A 27521-nucleotide genomic window follows, 5' to 3' on the forward strand; every position below is an offset into this window, starting at 1 on the left:
TCCAAGTTCATTCTTTGGAGGTCCTATAGGCTAAAAGGTGCTGACCCATGCCACACGTATTCTGGCACCGAATCTCGCATTATACCGGTAACCCACTATTCCTCTACTACCTGGCTCTGGAATTTTCTTCTATTTTCCTTGATTTAAATAGCTTTCTCTGTTTAAGAGGCGTTTTCTATCACCATCTTTGCAGGTAAGACACATTCCTACTCGTCCTTGTTTTTTTCTTTCTTAGGTTTTACACACACACACACACACACACCCACACACACACACACACACATATATATATATATATATATATATATATATATATATATATGATAAAAAATGTATGTATGTATGTATGTATGTATGTATGTAAAGAATAAAAAATATTTCACCCACTCTGTAGGTCTGGAGTTCACTCAATTGAGTATATACGTTCGTAATTTTACCTTTTTTTTGAGAGAAAGAAAAAAATCAGCTAGGACGAATGCCAAAGTGTTGAACAAATACTGAGCGTTTGGTCTTTAATATCATAGCAAGATGACAGAATATGTCAGAACGCGAGTTCGTATAACGTGTTTTAAATCACCATCTAAGGGTTCTGCGTGTATTGTAAAGTTTCATCGTATCGGCCCTTGGGTGGGGTAGTGCTGTCAAGTGTCCCCCGTGCGTTACAACTTAAGGATTCATAGGTGCAGAATGGCCTCCCTGGCCCTAGAACGGGTCATGTGGGCCAAATGCATGAATCCAGCCCAATTCTATCGTATATTGAGCTGTATACAGAGGAACTGAAAGTACCAAAATGTTATTTGCTCTAAGGATTTTCGTGCACATATGTTTAAGGCTGATTGATTTCCGTAGACAGGTGCACGTTGATTAATGTAACTTTATGCGTTAACTTCAGACCACCTCAAATCGAACTCTGTCGTATTACGGAAAGTGTATCGATTAATATCGAGAGAAGGGATTTTCTATCATGTTATTTGTGCGTATATGTGTGAGCTTCTGCCCAATGTTTTCATAATATGAACAAGTAAGAAACTAAGTCAGTGTACTTTCTTCCTATGATTGCAAGTGCTTCCAAAATACAGTACTTCATCCTGGAACGACCTTTTATCAGAATGTCAAACAAGGCTTTGTCAGTTTTCCTATCTTGGACCCTCGCCAATTAAGTTTACTTTGGGTTGGAATGTTTCTTTATTTGTTCCTCTGTTTTTGTAGGATACACCAATAGTTGTGTAGATATTTACGAAGAACCTAGTTAATCCAGTCCTTGTAAATGACAGTAAGATATTAGACTAAGAGATATAGGAAAATACCTATGCGTGGAAAAGATTGGTGGTTGATTGATCACCCTTGTTACTAATTGGAGGTTACGTAAAGTTTAACTTTGATTCCGCTAATCTACAGTCCTGGTTGCTGGGAATGTGTGTCCAGGGGCGTTTGACGTTATCGGAGATAGTCAATCTCTTAAGTGTTTCATTTTAGTTACCATAAATATATCTTACATTATACAATATCATGGATACTTTTTGACATAAAGATTTTGCAACCCCCTCCCCCGTTTCTATAAATTGCTTTGCACGCTTCTTAAACAATGGGGTTAGAAATTGAAAATTCTGTATATCTAAGAACCTTGTACAAAACCAACTATTTAAGAATTGTGTCTGACGTTACTTAATGCAACTGAAAATTATTGCCACCCCTCTGTTATTATGGTTTATTTTCAAATTGAGTTTATGTTCAAACAACTCGTCAGGGCCATAGGGGACTAGTGCAGACAGTGTACCTTATGTAGTGCACTACAGGCCTTACTATCTTTCCAGCATCCTTTAGAGCCCTAACTGAAGCCACTTTTTAGGCTCCAGATTTACATAATTTCTAGATTTTTTTGGTTCCCTCGTGCTGTCCAACCTCTTTCAACTTTTACTTCATGATACAACCACCAAGTCCCCCCCCCCCCCCATTTTTTTCACGATGCAGAATGGCCTCCCCGACCCCAGAACCCGGCCATACGTCCCAGATACATAAAATTCATAAACTCGACTTACCAAGTGTCTAGCTTTGTCCTTCTTCTGGCAGGCCAAGGAACAGTACAGGGCGAAACGACAGCCGGAGCACCACAGTTTCCCCGGCCCATCGCACACCCAACACCGACCTGGCCCTGAGTCCATCTGAGAAAAGAAGAAGGAGAAATGTTAAAAAAATGAAGTATGTTTGTTTATGCAAAGTTAATAATATGCATAAATTAAATGATAATAGGTATACATATGCTGTACAATTTGGGTTTTTCTGGACTATTGGGAGTCATTGCTGCTTGCCACTGGACATTTATGCTATGTTGCAAGTGTCTGATACAAATTGCATTACTATTACCATTATTGATGTCATTTATATTGTCATTATCCTTTGCTATTGTTAGTTTTATTTTGACGATAAGATAATGGCGAGTTTATTTTCTATGAATTCAATAAAGACTGTTTTGTAATGCTAATGATGATAATGAAATTAATGGCATGTTCTTTGACATTTTTCATGGGCTAGTTCCAGACCATTTACGCTTACACATCGCCATTTAGGTCTGTAGAAAGGTTAAATATTATATTGAGAGTGATGATGATACAGACATTTTCAAGAACTATTATAAATAATGTTTATGAATAAACACTAAAGATTCTATAGGTAATGACCGCGTTAGAAGGAGTTTTATGAGGTGATATAGGTTAATAATTTGATGTTGAATGATGGAAAAATTTACGATGAAGAAATAGGGTTTGAAATCCAATTTCAAAAGTGACACCAGTGCTTCTCAAGTTGGTTATTGTTTCGTTCGTTTCTGTAGCTTTTTCGAAAGATTTTTTGGGGTTGTTCCATTATCTAAGAGCACAGTATAAGGGGTCTTTTATTCGAATCATCGAGGTATTCTGAAGTCACAATGACAGCTTTTAAAACTTTCATTGCATTCCCTGATGCAGGCTAATATCACGCTGCGTTGTGCCAAGGGCTTTTCATTCTCTTAACTGAAGCGACAAGAAGTCACATTTCCTGTATAACAGAAATTTCCTTCCCTTCATTGAGATGCTTCAATGTTATGCCTTGTACGAAAGGTTTTTTGTTCCCTTCACTGAAATACAAAATGTCCCAATTTTCTTTATCAGAAGTGTTTCATTTTCTTCATGGAGGTGTCGCAAAGTCATGGTGTCGCAACGGTCTTTCATTCCATTCTCTACTATGCCACACAGTTACACTGTCCAATACCAAAGGTTTTTGTCACCATTACTGAGGTAGCAAGCCTTTTTTTATGTCGGAAGTCTTCTGTTCTCCTCAAAAGAGTACTAAAAAAGCAAGCTGACCATTCCTTACACTAAATTACCTTAATGTTCTACTGCCTAATGCATGAAATATTTAATTTCCTTAACTTATGGGCTACAAAGTTACACTACCAAGTACCTGAGAATTCTTATTTCCTACACAGGATTCCTGCTATCCATTCTATAGGGCTATCCATTCCTTTAACTAATACGCACTTAGGTCTTTCAGTAGCTTCACTCGAGTCTCATCAAAATTTTACAGCCAAATAGCTGAGGATATTCAATCTCCGCTCTAGGTTGACCGGGGTACCAGCCACCCATTGGGACTACCGCTAGAGAGTTATTGGGTCCTTTGACTGGCCAGACAGTACTACTGTATATTGGATCCCTCTCTTTGGTGACGGCTCATTTTGTCTATGCCTACACATAGGCCTACACAGAATAGTCTGGCATATTCTTACCATATTCTCCTCTGTCCTCATACACATGACAGCACTGAGATTACCAAATAATTGTTCTTCGCTCAAGAGGTTAACTACTGCAATGTAATTGTTACGGTAAGCAGTTCTTCTAGAAACTAGAATAAAACAGCATAAATATAATGTAAGAACGGGAAACATTGCCAGCAGTCTTTTTCAGCATATGAATGAGTGCAACCACGCTATTAATTGGAAAGCTGCTAAAGAACTTATATTTTGTGAAGATTTTGTTAAAAGAAATATCATTGAAACAGTTTTAATTAAGAAAAATTTCGAAGATCTGCTTAACACCAGTTCAGGTATGTACAAACTGGATGAATTTCTTGTAAACAACATTTTTAAACAACTAGCTTTTAAGTGATTTGTAATTTGCTCATTTCTTCTGTTTTACGTCATCACAGAGGTTTCTTTGTATTCTAATTGTATTTTTAAACCATAAGACCGTGAAGAGGTGTAAAAATAACACGAAAGCGCTTGTCCAATCTTCGTTTCCTTTTTCCTACCGGCCTGCTGTCATATATATATATATATATATATATATATATATATATATATATATATATAGATATATTTCTTAGATATACATACGTATATATATAAATATGTATATATATAACTATATATATTATATATATATATATATATATATATATATATATATATACATGTACATAAATTTATCTATCTATCTATCTATCTATCTATCTATCTATCTATCTATCTATCTATCTATCTATCTATCTATATATATATAGGAAGATAGATAGATAGATAGATTTTTGTGTACATACGATGTGTATATTTAAATACATACATAGACAATGGTATATATGCACCAATACTCATACAGCTATACCCCAGAACTCATATCAGTATTGTATCTATTGCCTGGGATAATCAGTGGTTGACCCACACCAAGTACCAAGAACTTTTTTAAGCATCAAGCACTTATCATTTCGTGGTATTCACTGATATTTAAATGTTAATCTTTCATTGCAGAGAGGCTGATTTCATTCATGAAAGTCAAGGTCATCCTTCCATCATTTTCTTCCTAAAATATTATTATAGATGTTCTTGTTAATGTTGTATTATATCATCCATTGTAAAATTATTTTAGAAATACATTTTAACTAATGTCATCTTTAAGTGGTTGAAGATGAAATTCGCTAAGTGAATGACTGAATAATGAAACTAGTATCTCCCAATTTTTAGGAATATATCACGTAGATGAAATGTTGTTACAACAGGTTGATTTCATGATCTCATCTTGGGCTTTTTTTATGTAACCGATCTCATTGGTCTGTCCCTATCTGTCCAACTTCTTTTTCCTAGACTTACGGCATTTAACACCCCTCTTCAAATAACGACTCATTGGGTCATCCTACGGGAGTTTGAAATTGAGTTAGATTCTAAACATTATTCAGAGACATTGGGGCTGATTTTTGCCGTAAGTGTTGCATTGGTCAAGAATGAGCACTGAGGGCACATTGAGCATAATATTACCATGAAATATTAATGGGGTTTAGACTAACCTGAAGGATTCCCCCGGGAATATCAATTAAGTTTGAATAAAATAGAATGGAGACAGTTACCAAGTTCAGGGAAAAGATAAGGGGGGGGTATATGGCTGGTGGTGAGGGCGTTGGGAAGAAATCCTGTTGGCTTATATACAAAGAAGAGAAACAATACAATAAAATAAATAAACCATAATTCCTTATTTATTTCGGATATAGCAAAATTCTATTTTAAACTGGCATAATATTACTTTTCATAGGCTGTTGCCTGACGCATTTTATACATACACATGGCGTTGCAATTGACAAAATCATCGACCTTACTTATTTCACTCACAACTTCGAAAAATAAATTGTTGACTACTATGTTTTATCTGAATTTGTTTTTTGTGTTGATGTTAGAATACACTTTCGATAAAATTTGACTAGAGATTCTCGGGTTATCTAAGGAAAGATATCTTGCCTAGAGCACTCGTTGTATGTAGCGGTAGCCTTATCACTTCACCCCAAGAGGTGCGTTTGAGGGCTTTACTAAGTGTCTTTGCAAGGTCTCTACGCATATTGGCTGTATTTACTTTTAAATCTTGTTATACCTCTATTTCCACTCACTTTCTTCCGTGTTGTTGCCAAACCCATTTTGATTTTAACTTCACGATTCGTTAACTGAGGCCTTTTCCCCAAGTTGCATATGTGAGCTGAATGGCCTTCAGGCCCGAACGCTGGCTCACATCGTTTAAATTGATAAATCTATTTATGAGTTACGTAACCCCTCTTAAGTGCAACGTGACCCTAGCCAGGGGAGGGTGGGGTTAAGACTCATTTAGTTTCACCATGAATATTTCCACTTAACAACTGTTATGGGTATAATATACATCCAAGACAACAAATCCTAGACCAACGGGAAAATATCCATCATTCATGGAGCATTCAATATTTCCATATAGTAATTTCGGCAGGGTAGCTTCTTGATAACATTTTGTTACCCATATCTGAAGGAAGAAGTCCAAGACGTTATTAAGAAACTAGACAGAAAAAATTGGAGTCTAACCACATGAAAGGAAACAGACCCACGTTTTTTTTTTTTTTTATTCCTCCTGGCCTTAATTGGGAAATGACAATTCATTGATTTTCCTATAGGCATTTTAATATTTCTGTGACAACACATGAATTGAGACAATTGCAAGTGTTATGTTGCCTATGGAATCAATGCTCTAATAATCTGATACCAAACTTTAGATATATAGAGGACCTCCCAATCCTCAGCGAAGAGCCATTAGGGCTAAAATTCATCGATCTCCATTCAAACAGACTTAAACAATAGAAATATACATATAAAAAATGAGACTATAACAAATCTCACCCTAGCGCCTCTCACCTTTCCCTGTTGTCTTGATGCGGTGCTTCTGGGCTAAGAAATCCTGTGGGCCATCCAGCCCATCATGCACTGAGGTAGTCTATGTATAAGCAGAAATTCGAACGTTGAGAAGACGACCAACATTGAAAGACTCGCACTTCATTGAAGACTTCCTGGCAGGAGTGCCTAGTTTTGTTCGCTAAGTCTTTGGGGCTATGAAAGTCTAGGGAAATTTAAACCTTCACTTGGGTCCTTTAATCTATTTTTGAGGCAGATTTTTAAAACTTGATTTCTCAGTTTTTCCGTTCTTTAGCCTTCATTCCCTCTGCCTATTCTATAGTTAAAATAGACTAATTTCCAGAGAATTTTTCATTTCTTTCATATAGTTTAGAGTTATATTAGGTTGCCACAAATCTACCGACTACAATCGTTTTTACAAGTATACCATTAAGTACTTTCACCAACAGAAAAAAGTTTGTTTCCCATTGTCACTGGCCTCTATCGAAATCACTTGATTTCCTGGTAGAATAAAGAATACAGAAAAAGAATAATTCGAAGTTTAGATAGCACAAATTACATACAAAGAGAATTCGGGTTTTGTTTTCTGGTCTCAAAAACAGTAACTTTCTTCAGATAGTTCAGTGTACTCTATTAATTCGTTAACGTCACATCAGTTATCTTCCTTTTTACTTTTGCTTCGTAGAATATCACCTCATTCTTCTCATCTTGGAATGTAATCGGATTCCTAACAGAGATCTCACGAAAAGGTTTTTTTTTTTTTTTTCCTAATACGAGGGTATCATGTTACAGCATTCACTCTCTGGTACTATGACTAGATCAGAACTCTCGAATTAATATAATTGTTATTTGACGTTGTAGGGGGCCTCATTTGTTAATATTTGATCACCCAATGTTTTAACACACTTCAAAGAAACCGAATGTCTCTTCTTCCTACTCGTGTAATCTTAGCTGGCGAAAGAAACGACGTTGACTGTTGTGGGTCACCGAAGGGAACACGCAGATGATGTTATGATACAATCCTGTCCCATCTGAAGGGGGATCTTGGTCGTATTGGAAGAATGTGGTCAGATGCTACTTTTTCCCGTCCTTCTTTTCTTTTTCAAGGATATGGAGGCCTTCCAATGTCGACTGATCTATAGAAATAACTTGTGGTTTTACTATTATTTTTTTTGTTGCCTTGTGGAGGGAAAGTTTTTATTAGTTTTTATAATGTAGAGGTCTTTTATCCAGAACTTTAGAGGCAATGTGTATCGGGATTTCACATTTATCTTTTCAGTTTTCCGTCTGTGAGGCTATTGTATTTGATGGTGACTCACAAAAGAATGATAAAAAAACATACATGTGTAATCGACCACGTCTATAATCACTCACTGAACGTAATCCTTCTCCGGAAGTAGCAGAGGTAAAGGCCCCCAAAGAACACCACGAACATGCCGACTAAAAACATGTACATCATCAGCATAGACATTTTACCCTTATTTTACCTTTTTCTTTCCTTTCAAATCTGGTCTATTGGTATCAATCGAAAACCTTTTTTTTCCGTCAATTACAAGCAACAAGCAGTCGAGGCAGAGGGAAACTTCTTTTTCAACTTTACAGCCGTCCAGCATATGCAAGAACTGATCGTTCTTGCAATGCATCAGTTCTTCGTCAAGATGTGCGTTTGTGCGTGATTGTGTGACCAGACCGCCAATCACAAGTTTGTCGAAGAAGAATATTTGACTCCAGCATCTGCGGTTTTGGCCTCTTCGTCACTTCGACCAGCGAGGACGGATCATCTGTCTCCCAATAAAGCCCTCTCACCTTGGGCTCACGATAACGCGCCCGCGTGGGCGCAAAACTCATTGGTCATATCAAAGAAACTTCTCGAGAGCATTGTCAATCCTTCCATCATTGTAAGGTCCTGTTGCATTCGAAGGATGTTAGCATGGAAGGCGATGAAGGACGATAAGCAACGCTGGAGGATTGCCAGCATCCACTCCAAGATCCAGTGGTGAACCACAGGTTGTTGGTGAGAACAGAACTGGCCTGAGACGGTTTCAGATGACGCCGCCTCTGGGTATGAAATACCTCCTCTCTCTCTCTCTCTCTCTCTCTCTCTCTCTCTCTCTCTCTCTCTCTCTCTCTCTCTCTCTCTCTCTCTCTCTCTCTCTCTCTCTCAAACACACCTGTGTATTTAATAAACTGACTGATTCATAGGTGACAAAAGTCCTTCGTTTATTCTCATTAGGTCACTTTATCAAAATAATTCGGACGTCCTATGAAATCATCAGCTAGAACATTTAAAGGATAAAGTCCATCTAAAAGTCTATTGTTATTGTAATATTAGTAACCTATCTATAATCGTTAAAGGATATACGTATTATCATTATTATTCACATTTTGCATTTACAGTGGTGGTATGCAGGCAAATTAACTATTGTACTTGGGGATGTTCTAAATGATTATATCAAGAAAACAAATCTAAAATCAATAATATGTTTCATTTAAGAGATTGCTTCCATGTATATTCATATACAAGCCGTGTTGTGAGATTTTTCAACTGCCATTATAATTTACAGATATTTCGAGGGGAAAAAAGTGTAAATTGGTGCCATGAAGAATGACAGAAAATGTTGTGTATGAATAGAATCGATAATAATTGTCTCTAACAAGGAGGTTCTAATTCGATACCATTAGAAATTGTACCACTTAATCTTCATATACATCGAAAAAGATTGTAATATTTCGTGGACAGACCTTTGGGTTATAGAGATGGTTATGAAATAAAATTAGAATATCCAGGTTTTGTACAAGAATATGTGTTGAATGATGATTACGAAAAGATAGGGTAAAACCAATGAATGTTAAATGTAAGAAAAATCATTTAAATAGAAGACTGGCATGAATCGGTTAAAAAGATGGTTAAGTGGTGGAAGAATGAAAGGAATTCTCTAGGATTAAATGTTTTAGAAGATGGTATAATTAAAGAAGAATTAAACCAGAGAAAATTAAGTAGGGAATAGAAGTAACAAGGAAATCAAAAGCTGAACTGTGTGAAAGGAATGTTGAACCAATCAGTTAAGGAAAATGAAGTGTGGTTCTTTATATATATATATATATATATATATATATATATATATATATATATATATATATATAAAAAAGATCGGGGATTGTTAGGATTTACTGACTTACGGTGAGCAGATCTCGAAGGTTCACTAATTGAGATTCTGCAATACGTATGAGACAGAACATTGGAAAAGGGTAGATTTAAAGTGTTTTAAGGTTGTTGGGTCCTATAAGGGTGATTTGTCATTTGTAGACCCCTACCAGCAAGTTCTCACGAGAGAATTGTTATTAGGATTATTGAGAACTGGAGAAGGTTAGAGCCGAAGATGTTTTATAGCTTAGTGGAGGGATGCAAGAGGAAAACGTTGAAAATGAAAAGGTGAAAGCAATGCAGATGGAGCCTAAAATTATGGCAAACAAAATACCCCAATCATCCCACAGATTTCCTTTCGTATTAAGCTGTCATATCATTTATTGGCCAGAGACAGTTGTCTTTGTTTTCTTGATTGCAATCTAGTAATCGTGCATTCAATGGTTATCAGGAAAAAACCTAGACCCAAACTGTTTTGGTTAGAATATTTCCTTGCGCAAATATTTAGGTAGTTTCAATATAATATTGATAAGGGTATAAAGTAGTAAGCCTATTCCTCATTTGACATCATAGATGCACGCGAGGAAATGCATTATAGTAATGACCATGCTGTTTATTATGTAACAGAAAGATATGCATTATAAATAATTTCATGGGCAGATTTTCATACAGGTCTGTGCACGGATATATAAATATATATCTATATATATATATATATATATATATATATATATATATATATTATATATATATATATATATATATATATATATATATATATATATATATATATATATATATATATATATATATATATATATATATATATATATATATATATATATATATATATATATATATATATATATATATATATATATATATATATTTATAAACCCTACACCTTCCTCCACTTTGGATGGACAAAGTCAGAAGAAAACAGCCCTTCTTCAAAGTTTAGACGTTATCCCTAGGTTCCTCTTCCTGGCCCCAGCAGATGCTTGCACCCACTTATAGTTGGGTGAACTAGTGGAAGGTAAACTTGGAGTGATCTTTCGACTTACCAAACGTAAATGAAGTGATGTACCCAAGGTCTAAATATACAACATATTTTGACCTTGGCTGTAACAATATGACACGTAATGACATTGGCTGATTGTACCCTTAAAATAGGGCTGTGGTTGTTATATATATATATATATATATATATATATATATATATATATATATATATATATATATATATATATATATATATACATATATATATATATATATGTATATATATATATATATATACATATATATATATGTATATATATATATATATATATATATATACATATATATATGTATTTACGTATTTTCATTCGGCACTGCCTGATCATTGTAATAACATACTGAATTATATCGCAGCATGATCTGCATCGATAACCATGGATAATGTCACGTAAATTTATAATACATAATCACTCAGGCACCGTTGAATGAGTCAATCACCTCGTGAGAAAAAGGAAGAGATACGATCAATGTCCATGATAAACGCGAGCTGTAAAGGCGGCCAGTTTTCCATATATCGACAAATCTATGGAACTTCCAGCCAAGAATCAGTTGGAATCACTTATTCACCGCCTTCGAGCACTTCTGGCATTTTAAGATGTTGGCGACGAAACTTATTTACCTGACTTCGACGGACCGGAGGCGTTGTATGGGACCTGTACCACAGCTAAGGAGAGACTGCCCTGCCCTCCTTTTGGGACAGAAAGCCTACCCTACCCTGGCCTGCCCTTACCAGTTCCGTCCTGCAACACATTGTGGGGGATAATGAAACTGGTTCGACTCATCATCTGCGTGTTTTCTATGCACGAACAACTTTGCTTATTTACTGCTATAATTGTTTCCTTCCCGACAATCTCAGACTCTGGAAATATGTTCTTATTCTATATTACCTAACGTGAATTAAACTCCTTCAAGAAATAGACATAAGATTTATCCTTTTCTTGCTCTTGTTTCCTTAGTTGTTCAGCCATGAATGTTATTTCGTTTCCGTTAGAAATAACAGTAGGCTACTCAGCACGAGTAGTAAACGTTGTTTCCATGTAGAAAGAATCTACTGTCCCGTGAATTGCGTTGGGGAAGGCCTCCAGTGAGGGCATTTTTGTGTACCCCGTTTAATGAAGGCCACCTCAGTGCCAATAAAAGGTGTGTATAATGAAAACTTTTTCCTTTTGCTTTATCATTTTATAATTTTGACTGCTAGATGTCATTCAGGTTTGGCGATTTGTAACATATAAATAAATTTTATGCTTGACTAAGTAATACGTAATGTTAGTGCTGCCAGTGCACTCCATGTGGCGCTCTGTAATTATTGCTAGAGGGTCTTTGCAATGTTCCTTCGACCTGTAACTGCATATACTTTTTAGAGTCCTTCTTTATCCCCCCCCCCCCCCGCCAAGTACCCTGTTGGGCTTCCTTCTATCTTGCTATTCAGCCTCTTTACTTTAACCTTATAGCACAATTCCAGGGCCTTCGGCCTCTCCCACTTGCACATAAAAGTTTAAAGGTCACTCATGAATGGCAGAGGCAAGGGGCAGTGACAATGTTCTAGCTGGCAGGACAATGCCCTAGACTCTAGAGACTGGCCAGGACCCCTCTCCATCCAAGCTAAGATCAGGAAGGGCCAGGCAATGCCTGCTGATGACTCGCCAGGTAAACCTATAGGCTCCCTCAAATACCCCATCCTTAGCTTACAAGGATGGTAAGGTTGCAGACACTACAAGAAACTTAAGTTTTAGTGCTTCTCGAACTCCAGTCCGGCAGATCACCAGGTATTATTATTATTATTATTATTATTATTATTATTATTATTATTATTATTATTATTATTACTAGCTAAGCTACAACCCTAGTTGGAAAAGCAAGATGCTATAAGCCCAAGGGCTCCAACAGGCAACATCGAAAAATAGCCCAGTGAGGAAAGGAAATAAGGGAATAAATAAACGATATAAAAAGTAATGAACAATTAAAATAGAATATTTTAAAAACATTAAAACAGATACTTCCCAAATAAACTATAAAAAAAACTTAGGTTAGCTTGTTAAACATAAAAAAATTTGCTGCAAGTTTGAGCTTTTGAAGTTCTACTGATTCAACTACCCGATTAGGAAGATCATTCCACAACTTGGTCACAGCTTGAATAAAAATTCTAGAGTACTGTGTAGTATCGAGCACCGTGGTGGAGAAGGCCTGACATTAGAATTAACTGCGTGCCTAGTATTACGAACAGGATAGAACTATCCGGGAAGATTAATGTGAGAGATGGTCAGAATTCTAAAAAATCTTATGCATAATGAACTAATTAAACGACGGTGCCAGAGATTAATATCTAGGTTAGGAATAAGAAATTTAATAGACCGTAAGTTACTGTCCAACAATTTAAGATGAGAATCGGCAGCTGAAGACCAGACTGGAGAACAATATTTGAAACAATGTAGAATGAAAGAATTAAAACACTTCTTCAGAAAAGTTTGACCACCGGAAATCTTAAAAAGACTTTCTCAATAAGCCACTTTTTTTGCAGTTAAAGAAGACACAGACCTAAGGTAAGGAGGTTTCCAGTAGGCCACCACAACCCTATGTGCTGAATGTGGTTCCTGGCCTTAGCGCGTGGCCATATTGCCCAAATCATCAACGTGAAAGCAGGGTAGTCGAAAAAAAAAGCAATGATCATATGTACTGTATAACTGTATGAATTAGTTGCCAAACAGGTGTCACGAGGTTCTGTGATAGGGAAAACCTCGAAGAGCGAAAGTATGCTTACTGTAAGATGATCTTTATTCGCCAAAAGGACAAAGTTTGCCATGTCCTTACCCCTATTCCTTGGATGGCCTTTAAGAATATTTTATTACTTCAGTATATATATATATATATATATATATATCTGTCGCCTTCGAAGGGCTTGGATACAGATTAATCTTGGCTAGGCAATCTCAATTGGCCGGTTCAATTCTCCTGGCCTTTGGCTTGAACAGAGAACACCACAGTCTTGTCCTCTTTTCTATCGATTTTCTCCTTACCAGTCTTCGGCCTACTATAATATACATATCTCTCTCTCTCTCTCTCTCTCTCTCTCTCTCTCTCTCTCTCTCTCTCAATACATTTACTGGAATTTTTATATTTCTACGAAGGAATATTAAGCTTTACCATTGTAATTGTAATTACACCTACTTCTTTTCATTCCACCTATACTATTATTTGGTTTTATTTTTTCCTTTTCTCTTAGTTTTTTTTTACTCATTTCTCCTTCATCTCATTGATAGTATTATATCCCTTGGTTGGCAAGCTACCAATCGTCGTGAAAATTGTAGGTGTAAGACAACACCAATAAAAACAATGAAGAATCGTTTAAAAGATTCTCTCTCTCTCTCCTCTCTCTCTCTCTCTCTCTCTCTCTCTCTCTCTCTCTCTCTCTCTCTCTCTCTCTCTCTCTCTCTCTCTCTCTCTCTCTCTATTCTCTCTCTCTCTCTCTCTCTCTCTCTCTCTCTCTCTCTCTCTCTCTCTCTCTCTCTCTCTCTCTCGTTCTTCCTGGACCCCTCCATCTTTCCCTACCGCAAAATCTAATATTATCCTCCAGGATGTCACATGATATCATTCTACAATGATGTTCATCTGTCATCAGTAAGATCTCCTTAAAGGTTCTCGTTTTATGAGTGTTAGACGTTGTTTGTTCGTGATATCGACTGAGATATATTGATTCAATTTGAAATTACGTCCATCTATACATTGAAATGTTTGGAGTTTAGAAGTTTGTGTATCGAGTTTTAATAAAGTTATTTGTATATGACATGTAATAATTTTCTTTCTCAACTTACATTTGATAGGTGACTTTTTTACGTAATTCTTTTCAGAAAAAATATTTAAATTTTTTAAAATAATCATGTATTAGAAATATAAATATTTCATGCATCCAATTTCTTTCTGTTGTTAAATGAGTCGCATAATTTCGATGCATTTTCTCTTTCCAGTTTGCATGGGTAAAATCTGCCGTCATTAGCTTTAATTCAGTATAATTAGAAAACGTGTTCCAAATCATTGGCGTAGGCTGATTGTTAAGGAAATTGAAGGCCTTTTTCGTATTCCTTATCAATTCTTGTAATAAGACACTAAAGTCACATTATAAACACGCGTCTCTTTAAGCAGGAAACTTTGTTTTCCATTGATCTTTTTTCTTCGGGATTTTTTTTTTTAAATACGTAGTTTAACTTCACCTATTATGGTTATTATATTGTACAGTAGGCTAGTGAATAATTATCTCTTGTATAAGACACTGCCATATTACAAATTGTACTAGTTAGCCTCTATTACTTCACTTAAATCTTTTCATCTTTCATTTTGGCCAAGGCTATATAAAGGCATTATGTTAAGTGCATTAAAATTGTATTATTGTGTGTGAATGATATAACTACTGAATTAACTTGTGAAACATTACGTCACCCATCTTAAGCACACTGGTATAGGCTACAAACAACTCTTTAAACTAAAGACAATAACTTCTACGGTATTTGCTTAATGAATCATAATTATTGAAATAAACTGTACTATTGGATATGAAACCATTGCTCATTGATACCTTTTGTTTAAGTCATTATACCGAGGATATGTTACCGGTACTGCTTTCAGTCAGCCAAGCTTAAGATGATATTCTGTCTGTGGTTGAGATGAAAGGACCAGAGATAATGCATTTGAGCCATTCGTACCCATCAAAGCCTGATTCAGTTAATGTTATCTGTGCTAGCGGAGATACATGTAACCATACAAAAAAATAAAAGCAATCTTGAAACGAGGAATAAAATCAATTACGCAAAATAAGTTCTCTTAGGAGTTGTTATTATTATTATTATTATTATTATTATTATTATTATTATTATTATTATTATTATTATTATTATTATTATTATTATTTGCTAAGCTAAAACCTAGTTGGAAAAGCAAGATGCTATAAGCCCAGGGGCTCCAATGGGGAAAATAGCTCAGTGATGAAATGAAACAAGGAACAAAAATAAAATATTTTATGAATGGCAACAACATTAAATTATGTTTTCCTATATAAACTATAAAAACTTTAACAAATCAAGAGGAAGAGAAATAAGATAGAATAGTGTACCCGAGTGTACCCTCAAACAAGAGAACTCTAACCTAAGACAGTGGAAGACCATGGTACAGAGGTTTTGGCACTACCCAAGACAAGAGAACAATGGTTTGATTTCGGAGTGTCCTTCTCCCAGAAGAGCTGATTACCACAGCTAAAGAGTCTCTTCTTAGCCTTCTACCCTTACTAAGAGGAAAGTGGCCACTAAACAATTACAGTAGTTAACCCTTTGAGAGAAGAATTGTTTGGTAATCTCAGTGTTGTCAGGTGTATGAGGACAGAGGAGAATGTGTAGACAATAAGCCAGACTATTCAGTGTATGTCTGGGCAAAGGGGAAATGAACCGTAACCAGAGAGCAGGATCCAATGTAGTTCTGTCTGGTCAGTCAAAGGGCTCTATAACTCTCTAGTGGTAGTATCTCAAGGGGTGGCTGGTGCCCAGGCCAACCTACTACCTAAAGAGTTCAGTAGAAATAGCTTTGTTAATTTGACTGGATGTAATATAATAACTAAAATGGTAAAAATGAATACGTGCTAGAATTAGGTTCTCAACCGATTGCCTAATTGTATGATACCTTTTGAACTACACTTGGGGGTAACCAAATGATAATTGCCACTCCAGGTGTAGTCCAATAGGTAAACGGTAGTTACCTGGATACATTCTGGGCGTTGAAGCAACACGTTATTATTATTATTATTATTATTATTATTATTATTATTATTATTATTATTATTATTATTATTATTATTACTACAAGCTAAGCTATAACCCTAGTTGGAAAAGCAATATGCTGTAAGCCCAAGGGCTCCAACGGGGTAAATTAGCCCCGTGATGAAAGGAAACAAGGAAATCAATAAACTAAAAGAATAAAGAAGCAAAATAAAATATTTTAAGAATGGTAACAACATTAAATTAGATTTTCCATATACTGTATGAACTATATATATATATATATATATATATATATATATATATATATATATATATATATATATATATATATATATATATATATTTAAATAAGAGGAAGAGAAATGAAACTTAAAAAACACACAAGGAAGAGAAATGAGATAGAATAGAGTGCCGATGTACCCTCAAGCAAGAGAACTTTAATCCAAGACAGTGGAAGGCCATGGTACAGAGGCTATGACACTACTTACTTTTACTTTTTTGCCATAGCTAAAGAGTTTCTTCTACCATTACCAAGAGGAAATTAACAATTACATTCCAGTAGTTAACCCTTTTTCTATTTTTTTACTCGCTACATCTATCCATTGGGAAGTGGTTTACCATGATTTGAACACTACAATATTGACAATTATATTGTTTGTCTCTAATATATATATATATATATATATATATATATATATATATATATATATATATATGTATATATATATATATATATATATATATATATATATATATATAGAGAGAGAGAGAGAGAGAGAGAGAGAGAGAGAGAGAGAGAGAGAGAGAGAGAGAGAGAGAGAGAGAGAGAGAGAGAGAGAGAGAGGTTAGTTAAATTCTAGCCTATCTATGTGTAAGCATTAACGGTTGAAAATAAGTTTTTTTCGTTGACTTACTATTTGACAAACAGACAGCGTAGATATTTTAAGTCTTATTATAGTAATATTCATTATTCTTCTATCAAGAATTGCACAACGTAAGATTTCTCCTTAGTAATTGCCCATAGGTTGTCGTCCAATTAGCTAAAAATAGAAATAGAGCCGAAATGGTCGGTGCCTATACTTGCTTACAGATCCTTAGGTATGTATAATTGTAGATTGCTAAAATACTAAATTAATCTCAAATTTACGACCAGAGAAACATTCAAAATTTAAAGCAATGAACTTTGCTTCTAAATGTCATTTGTTAAATTCCTCAGGCTTAAATATTTCATAAACCTAGTTTATGGCGAGCTTTAGAAAACAGTAGTCGCAGTCCCTGTAAACCTTAACATGGATAATCTACTGATAAACTTGTAAAAGAAAAAAAAAAGTATATGCATCACGATGGATGACGTAACCACTTGTATATCTGTCATGATTGTTGGAGATTTTGCCCGTCAGTAGTAGTCTTGTCTTCACGTTGTTTCCGGAAAATTATAGTCGTGAGTGTTTAAGTGATAGCATAATGTTTCATAATTAGAATATTTTTGACAAAAATTACTTGCAATAAATAGTTGTTTTTAAAAACTTATTTTCTTTAGATAAACTGCTCTCTTTTTGGTTGAAATATAAAGGAATTGCCAGAAAAGACTAGAAACACCATTGAATATGAACGTGGTTGTGCATGGTGTTTTACGCCTTGTTCTTGTAAACTATTGTCATACCTCTCCAAATAGCAACAAAATCTTTCATATTATGCATATTTTAGGCTAAGAAATATATCATATGTGTGAAAAATATATAGATAGTAATTCAATAGAATATAATATGCAATAAGTGTTTGCTAAATAAAAATTTACCAGCAAACATTAGAAACGTCACACTTAAGCTCCAGTCAGCTTAGCTATTTGTTTTGTCATTGTGCGTGGTGGCAATTTTCTGTGTCCGTCTTTGCTAATTGCAAAGAGGTCCCACATGTCATATTGACTGCCTGTACCGTATTTTTAACAAAAGTAAGTTGTGCTCTTTAATATTTTATAAGTGTATCTATTGTAAGAGTTGTAGTTCATGAATTTTCAACGGAAAACGTTTCTTGTTTAACAAGTTTACATCATATTACATGGCCAGTAGTCGGTCACGAAATTGCAACTTCAGTCTACGACACTTTCTGTCTAGCCTAATGTACCGGTATACATCGTCAAACAGAAAATCGTGTATATTAGGTTAGTCTCTTACAGACTATGGCATTATGGGCCAGTAGAACATAGGAACATTAGTATTATTCCATAGCTATGAAAATAAAATATTTTTTATTTCGTAAATCGTAAAACTAGCTCCATAATATCGCATTTCAGACCCACATAAACCTGTTCCCCTTGAAGGCAGTCAATTTAGCAATTGATGAAGTTGACGTCTCTCCTGACTAAATACATACACCCCGGTTCCCACCTAACCTACGACTCCTTTCCTTTGTCCTTACCTACATAGGCAGGCTATCCCCCTCTGCGACCTTTGTCAACCCCTTGTCCTTCCCATACCCTAAGGGAGATCATATCTATGTGCTGGTTTCCAAATGAAACATTTATGAGACATATCTGGTGTCAGTCTTCTATATAACTAGAAAATTGTGTTTCCTTGACAATTACCACATCAAAACTTTTAATCTAATAAAAAACAAGTTTTGGTAAATATTAACTCTATCACTGCCTAAATATGACAATAAAAAAATTAATGGTATTATTGTAGTGTATTACAGGGCAATGTAACTCAGGAAACAAACTACTTTTTCTTATAGAAAAAATTACTCTTGGGTGATGAGTAGGTAGTTTGGTCGATGAATTTTTTGTTCGTAAAAATACTTTCTACCTTAGCATATGTGTATTACTGAACAGAACAGAGGAGAAATGAAATGATGTTTAATTGCAAGTGGAGCAAACCAGGGCAGGGCACAGACCAGTAAGTGAATAATTAGTGTTAGTTCGTTGACCAACATATTCGTAGATACACGTACTAGTGTGGGTGGCGAGGTCACGGTTAGGAATGAATCTCATTTTTTATGTGAGCAGCAGGCCTGGTGACCCAACGATCTTAACACCTATCACTTTCATACATCTAATTTTTGTAGGGGCTGAATGTAGTTTATCGGGACAGGGCGATATCTTTCTTATTACTAGCCCAATCTTTTTCCTTTTGGGGAAGATGTGCTTTACTATGATCCGATATACCGTAATATGAAGTTATTTTATATTTTTCAATATTTAACTTAGCCGGTGATTATAATAGCTGCAACTCTGTTGCTCGACAGAAAAACTCTACGGAAAAATTCGCCAGCGATCGCTACACAGGTAGGGGGTGTACTCAACAGCGCCATCTGTCGTTCAGATACCCAGTACTCATTGTAAACAAAGAACTCAATTTTCTCTCTGTCGGGCTACCGGCAAGACCTACTAATTCGCTGTTGCTAACTGGTTTTGTTTTCACAACTATTTGGTGAAGTACACTATTCTAGTTTTGAGCTTTCGCTATGCAGGTGTTTTATCTTCATCTTAAAACTTGAACTCGTTTTGGATAGATTTAATTATGGTGACAAAGAGAGTATGGACTTTCTTTCACTTTTAAATGGCCGACCCTTCCCTTAGACGGAAGTGTGTTTAGGCTTTTAGTAATTATCTTATCACGTTATAGATTTTCCTCTATATATTTTATATCTCTCCGCCTTTATTAGGCCTCTTCGATTAACTTTCCATTTTTTATAAACATATAAAAATAAATTTTAATGCTTTGTTTATATAGACCTTTCCTGAGAGTAGGCGGTCCTAACTTGGAAACCGAAGTTAATCAACGTTGAGCCCTTTATATCATAATTAGCTTTTAAAGAGCTAAGGATTTAAAACTTTTTAAATGTAATATTTTATGAAAGAATTTCTTTGATAGTCTTCGTACTGTTTTCAAAGATGAACTAACGTTTAGTTTTTATGCTACGCAGTTGTTGACGTTCAGGACGTTCAACATGCGCTCTATCGTTACGATAGAGAGAGAGTGTATCACGGTTTCACTTTGCAGTAAGAGTAAATCGATTCTGACGTTTTGTTCATTCTTTCTTAGCTTAAATGTTTTAAATTCTAATTTAAAGGAACTTTTTATTTGAAAAACCTTTCAGTTTTTTCCTTTAGTCAAATAACATGTTTTTTTTGACGATATATAATTGGGCTCTTCTCTTAGGTGCGAAATCAAGAGAGAAAGAGAGAGAGAGATAGAGACGGAGGGAGAGAGAGGAGAGAAAACGTTCCGTTCAAGCGGGTAACGTTGTTCTCGTGTTACTCACGTCCCTAGTCGCTGTACGGGGAGGAAGGATAAAACGTTTTTAGGTTTTTATTCTCGTCCCCAGGCTATGTGCGGTGAGAGATTGAAAACGTAGTTATATGAACTAGTGTTTAGTCTCTTTCCCAGCCACTGATTTTTCTTTTTATCTTAAAATATGTTTTCTGTTTTTTGCTGGTATTATGAGCTTGCATTATACGACTAATTTCGCAATTACTACCTTTTAATGAAGGGTAGAATTGCGTGTTTCAGGTAGAAATAAGTGCAAAACAGAAAATCGAAGTGATAAAGTGATATGCGCAAAGTGTTACAGTGTTGCGTCCGAGGCGCAAAGTGTTACAGTGTTGCGTCCGAGGGTTCGTCTGTTCGTGCCTGTCGTTCACCTAGTCCGGGACCTCTTACATGCTCCCAAGCCCAGGGGAGAAGTAATGTCAAACGACTTATGGGTTCGAGAGGCCTTGACCAACGAACAGACGTTTTCCCTCTGTGGTATCGGGTGTATCTTACCAAGATCTCCCCTACCATAAGACGAGAGAGACGTTGTTTCTCCTCGCCATCCGTAGGCTTTTCGCATAAGAAACCTGTCACAAGGTTTCGAAGCCCTTAAGCGAAAGTCAGTCCTTTCAGGACAGGTCCAGCGTCCTGGTTACAGCCATTAGGACAGCTCTGACCCTATGCAGTCATCGGATAACTGCTCGCCGCCTAACAAAAGCGTAACACAGACTCCGAGAGTCTTTTTTTGTAGGCAAAGTGTTGCGGTCACAGACGTTACCCTCGTCTATTACCACAACCATTTCCGTTGATCCTTAAGGGGTTGTATGGCAAAACATGCAGTATATGCTTGCCTCCCTTATGGAAGACTATTCTGCCGATTAGTCCGTTGAGTCTAGCCGTTTATCTCATCGATATCCTGGCTTTCAGCCAACCTAACGTTCCTTTGTGCTTACTGTTGACGTTGGCGTAGCTTAGTCACGTCAGTCAGGTGGTTTAGAACCACACTCGATGCGGTCTCGTGTGGTTTTTCAGCCGCATTTGGACGTTAGGCCACTGGCTGATGCTCCTGTTGACGTTCAAGACGTTCACTAACAATCGGAGTTGACTTGTTTTGACGCTGTGCGTCAACCTCCGCATTCTAGAGTTGTTTTGACTGCTCAGTCTAGGCAGTCAAAGCAGTCTCGAGTGGACGCTGTGCGTCCTCACGCACCTGTTGTGGTTGACAGTTCAGTTGTTGACAGTTCACAGACTGTCAAGCAGTTACATGACGTTGCGTTCTGGTCCGCTACTAATGCACCAGTGAGAGACTCAGCTTTTACCGGACAAGGTTCCTGTAGATGAGGAAGTTGCTGTTCTCCCTCCTACTGATATTCCCTTGAGGACTCTGTCAGATGGAGAGGAGCCTAAAGCTGCTTAGCCTCCTATGGACTTTAATTAAATCATGATGATTTTTTTAAGGATCTTCGTCCGGATCTTTTTGTAACTGCTGCTCCTCGTTCGCCTAAACGTCAAGAGCTTACACTAGGCCTAGCTACTTCGAAGCCGTTGTTTTTAAGCTAGTGCTCTCTCGCTCTCCTAGAGAGCGTTACGTTGGCTAGGCGACTGGTTTTTCACCAGGAGGAGTTTGGGGGATACAGCCTTTCCCTTCTTTTAAACTGGTTTATAGAGCGAGAGTCTGATATGACACGAGAGAAGTTCTCGGCTTGGGAGTTCATGCCTCTGCCCAGATAGACTTCTCAATTCTGGTAGACTCTCCCTGGCGCCTAGCCAGGAGACGCTCCAAGTTGTTTACAGGTCAACTTCACAGCTGTTGTCGAGCCTTTGAAGTTTTGCTGTACAGTACTATTATGTCACGCATAACAAGGCTTTCAGGGATGGTAAACGGTTCCGCCTCAGTCGCTAACCCCGTCTGTTGCCACACCTGCTCCCGTAGACCCTAAATGGGCTTTGCTGCAAGACATGCAGTCCAAGCTTGCGTCCTTGATAGAGGACTTAAATGCGGAGAAGAACCTTCTGGCCAACAACCTTCCAACCGGTCGGTTGTGCGCCCTGTTGACGCTGAGGTAACCTACTCGCGTCTGCCAGTTGAGGTGGTTCCTCCACCGATGCGACCCAGTGTGGGTTGCCAGCCGCACGTTGACGTTAAGCGACGCTCGGAGGTGGTTGTTGACGTTCAGGACGTTCAACAACCAGCAGAGGTGACTTGTTTTGACGCAGTGCGTCAACCTCAGCAACCCAGTAGGGTGTTGACTGCACAACCCAGACGGTCTAGACAGTCTCAGGTTGACGCTGTGCTTCCTCGCGCACCCATGGTTGTTGACAGTTCACAGACTGTGCAGCAGTTCCATGATATTGCGTCCGGCTCCGTCACGCATCCACCAGTGCGACCGGATTCAGCGAGCCAGACGTTGCCCACTCCGTTGCCGTTTCCTCATCAGTTTCGGATGAGGAACCCTCTGATGAGGACGTTGCTGAACAACAAGACGATCAGCCCCCAGCCCTGCTATCCATCCAGAAGATGCTGAAGAAGGAACGCTGCTCAGTCAGGCTGTGGATGAGTCTGGTAGGGACGCTGTCATCCGTGGATCAATTTGTGTCACTAGGAAGACTACACCTCCGTCCTCTTCAATACCATCTAGCTTTTCACTGGAAAAAGGACAAGACGCTAGAAGCGGTCTCGATCCCGGTTTCCGAAAAGATAAAGTCTTGTCTGACTTGGTGAAAGGACAATATCAACCTAAGAGAGGGTCTTCCCCTGGCTGTTCAGACTCCCAACCACGTTCTCTTCTCGGACGCATCGGACGTAGGCTGGGGTGCGACATTAGACGGTCGGGAATGCTCGGGAATATGGAACTCGAGTCAAAGGACAATGCATTTCAACTGCAAGGAGCTACTGGCAGTACGTCTGGCCTGGAAAAGCTTCAGGTCTCTCCTTCAAGGCAAAGTGGTGGAGGTGAACTCGGACAACACCACGGCTTTGGCGTACATCTCCAAGCAAGGAGGGACCTACTCTCTGAAGTTGTACGAGATCGCAAGGGACCTCCTCACCTGGTCAAAAGGTCTAAACATATTACTAGTAACGAGGTTCATCCAAGGCAACTTGAATGTCATGGCAGATTGTCTCAGTCGGAAGGGACAAATAATTCCAACAGAATGGACCCTCCACAAGGATGTATGCAAGAGACTTTGGGCCACCTGGGGCCAGCCAACCATAGATCTCTTCGCAACCTCGATGACCAAGAGGCTCCCAATATTTTGCTCACCAATCCCGGACCCAGCAGCAGTTCATATAGATGCCTTTCTCCTAGATTGGTCACATCTAGATCTATATGCATTCCCTCCGTTCAAGATTGTCAACAAGGTACTGCAGAAGTTCGCCTCTCACGAAGGGACAAGGTTGACGCTAGTTGCTCCCCTCTGGCCCGCGAGAGAATGGTTCACCGAGGTACTTCGATGGCTAGTAGACGTTCCCAGAACACTTCCCCTAAGGGTGGACCTTCTACGTCAGCCACACGTAAAGAAGGTACACCAAGGCCTCCACGCTCTTCGTCTGACTGCCTTCAGACTATCGAAAGACTCTCGAGAGCTAGAGGCTTTTCGAAGGAGGCAGCCAGAGCGATTGCTAGAGCAAGGAGAACATCCACCCTTAGAGTCTACCAATCGAAGTGGGAAATCTTCCGAAACTGGTGCAAGTCAGTATCCGTATCCTCGACCAGTACCTCTGTAACTCAAATAGCTGACTTCCTCTTATATCTGAGGAAAGAACGATCTCTTTCAGCTCCCACTATCAAGGGTTACAGAAGCATGTTGGCATCAGTCTTCCGTCACAGAGGCTTAGATCTTTCCATCAATAAAGATCTACATGACCTCCTTAAGTCTTTTGAGACCACGAAGGACCGTCGTTTGGTTACACCTGGTTGGAATTTAGACGTGGTACTAAGATTCCTTATGTCAGACAGGTTCGAGCCGCTACAATCAGCCTCCCTGAAAGATCTCACCTTAAAGACACTTTTCCTGGTATGCTTAGCCACAGCTAAAAGAGTCAGTGAGATTCATGCCTTCAGCAAGAACATCGGATTCTCATCTGAAACGGCTACATGTTCTCTACAACTTGGTTTTCTAGCCAAAAACGAGCTGCCTTCTCGACCTTGGCCAAAATCGTTCGATATTCCAAGCTTATCGTATGGTTGGAAATGAACTAGAAAGAGTCTTATGCCCTGTAAGAGCTCTTAAGTTCTATTTAAAACGAACTAAACCTTTACGAGGCCCGTCTGAAGCTTTATGGTGTTCAGTTAAGAAACCATCTTTGCCTATGTCAAAGAATGCTTTATCCTATTTTATCAGACTGTTAATACGAGAAGCTCATTCCCATCTGAATGAGGAAGACCAAGCTTTGCTGAAGGTAAGGACACACGAAGTTAGAGCTGTCGCAACTTCCGTGGCCTTTAAACAAAATAGATCTCTGCGAAGTATAATCGACGCAACCTATTGGAAAAGCAAGTCAGTGTTCGCGTCTTTTTATCTTAAGGATGTCCAGTCTCTTTACGAGAACTGCTACACTCTGGGACCATTCGTAGCAACGAGTGCAGTAGTGGGTGAGGGCTCAACCACTACAATTCCCTAATTCCATAACCTTTTTAATCTTTCTCTTGAAATGTTTTTATTGTTGTTTTTGGGTTGTCCGGAAGGCTAAGAAGCCTTTCGCATCCTAGTTGATTTGGCGGGTGGTCAAAGTCATTTCTTGAGAAGCGCCTAGATTAGAGGTTTTGATGAGGTCCTGTTGTATGGGTTGCAACCCTTGATACTTCAGCTCCTAGGGGTCGCTCAGCATCCTAAGAGGATCGCGAGGCTCCGTAAGGAAGACTTACTTAAAAAGGCAGAGTAATTGTTCAAGTCGACTTCCTTACCAGGTACCTATTTATTTTGTTTAGTTATTTTGATAACTTCTAAAATGAAATAAAAATTCTTAGCTCATATGATGTAAACATATTTTGCTGGTCTCTACCCACCCCCCTGGGTGTGAATCAGCTATTATAATCACCGGCTAAGTTAAATATTGAAAAATGTTATTTTGATAATAAAATAAATTTTTGAATATACTTACCCGGTGATTATAAATTAAAGGACCCTCCCTTCCTCCCCAATAGAGACACAGTGGACCGAGGAGAAAATTGAGTTCTTTGTTTACAATGAGTACTGGGTATCTGAACGACAGATGGCGCTGTTGAGTACACCCCCTACCTGTGTAGCGATCGCTGGCGAATTTTTCCGTAGAGTTTTTCTGTCGAGCAACAGAGTTGCAGCTATTATAATCACCGGGTAAGTATATTCAAAAATTTATTTTATTATCAAAATAATATTTTCTAAGTTCAGCAAAAGAAGGGGGTCTGGGAGCTTGCCCCCAGCTAGGGGTTGTGACCTGGGAACTACTAGGTTCGGTTAGGTTAGGTTTGTGGGGTTTTTATGATAGCGACAGTGGTTGGGGGGTCGCAGTGGGCCATTAGCCCCCCCCCCCCCTGTTAGGTCATCAGGAAGGTAAGGACATGGCTTGTAGGTCAGGTTAGGGGGGTAAGTTTGGGTTAGTTGTCCATTTTCCTCGGCGTGTCCCCATAAACTACAAAGGCTCCGGCCCACCTGTCAGTCAACTAGACACTCACTTTTGACTTCAGCTGCAAAAGGTACACACACTTTTGCTTTATCAATAGTTTGTCTGTTTTAATCTATTTGCTTTTCCTTTATAGATAAATAGAGTGCGCAGAAAGTATGCTGTGTTGAGCTATACCTGGATAAACTTGAAATGTGTGACAGGTGTAATGTATATCTCTTGTCAAAAATTAGGGGAAATTTTGATGAATTTATCTATGCTGTAGTATAAGATGACTGCAAATTACAAAACTATCTCTGTATAGGCTACCTTTTGTAAAATATTTATATAATGGTGATAATACTAATGTTTTACCTACTGTATCCTTAGGAATTCAAAATAAATTAAAGGTGGTATTATATCATGATTTTCTTAAACATGACGCCTAAAATGGAGGTCATGTTTCCGTTTCATCACCAGTCACAATGAATGAATGAACAAACGAATGTATGCATTTACACATCCAAGTGATAACTAGTGATACTAATAGCTTTTAGTAAATGAAAATTTACTTCTAAGAATCTTTGGATATTGTATTAAGAATACTTTTTGTTTGTTCCGGTATAAGTAAAAACCATCGTCCTTTACGTAGGATAGGTAACAGCGAAGCTGGAGAGTATGGAGACCGGTTTTCTTACTTGGTTCCCAAGATGCAATTTAGAGCGGCCATGACGAGCTACATATGATCGATCAGAAATATGACCTCCAAGTTATTTTACATTTGAAGGGCATGTACCCTTGGATCCATTCTCTCTGTCCTACCATAGGCTTTCTCAGCTTTGACTTTTGGGGAAAGTAGCTACCAATTCAAAGCCTGGTGCTTGGATTGGCTATCACTCCCAAAGTGTTCATGCAAGTATTCACACTTCTCTTTAGAGCATGTTCGATCAGCACTCATACTGATGGATTTTAGTGATTGTCCCCTTTTACCCATTTACAAGGGAATCACTTGAACAGAGAGAGAGAGAGAGAGAGACTGCCTCTTGTTTCAATC

The 27521-nt window shown here is 37.8% G+C and overlaps 2 protein-coding genes across 4 annotated transcripts in view; one reads left to right on the forward strand and one right to left on the reverse strand.

Moving 5' to 3' along the window:
• Window positions 1-2267, reverse strand: part of LOC137617174 (microtubule-associated protein futsch-like) — a 24178-nt gene extending 21911 nt beyond the window's left edge. Inside the window, exon 1 of the mRNA XM_068347041.1 lies at window positions 2040-2267. Coding sequence (XP_068203142.1) covers window positions 2040-2162 — 123 coding nt within the window. The 5' untranslated portion in view covers window positions 2163-2267. The remainder of the gene's footprint in view (window positions 1-2039) is intronic.
• The window catches only part of IleRS (Isoleucyl-tRNA synthetase), a 283203-nt gene that overhangs the window by 160698 nt on the left and 94984 nt on the right, over window positions 1-27521 (forward strand). Inside the window, exon 1 of one of the 3 annotated variants that reach the window (XM_068347044.1) lies at window positions 17941-18071. The exons of 1 other annotated variant lie outside the window; for it this stretch is intronic. The gene's annotated coding sequence lies outside the window, so the exon portion shown is untranslated. Of the gene's footprint in view, window positions 1-17940; window positions 18072-18432; window positions 18582-27521 lie in introns of those variants that run through there. One more of the 3 variants, XM_068347043.1, reaches the window with a different exon arrangement.

This window comes from Palaemon carinicauda, chromosome 23, assembly GCF_036898095.1.
Source record: "Palaemon carinicauda isolate YSFRI2023 chromosome 23, ASM3689809v2, whole genome shotgun sequence".
Classification (NCBI taxonomy): Eukaryota; Metazoa; Arthropoda; class Malacostraca; order Decapoda; family Palaemonidae; genus Palaemon; species Palaemon carinicauda.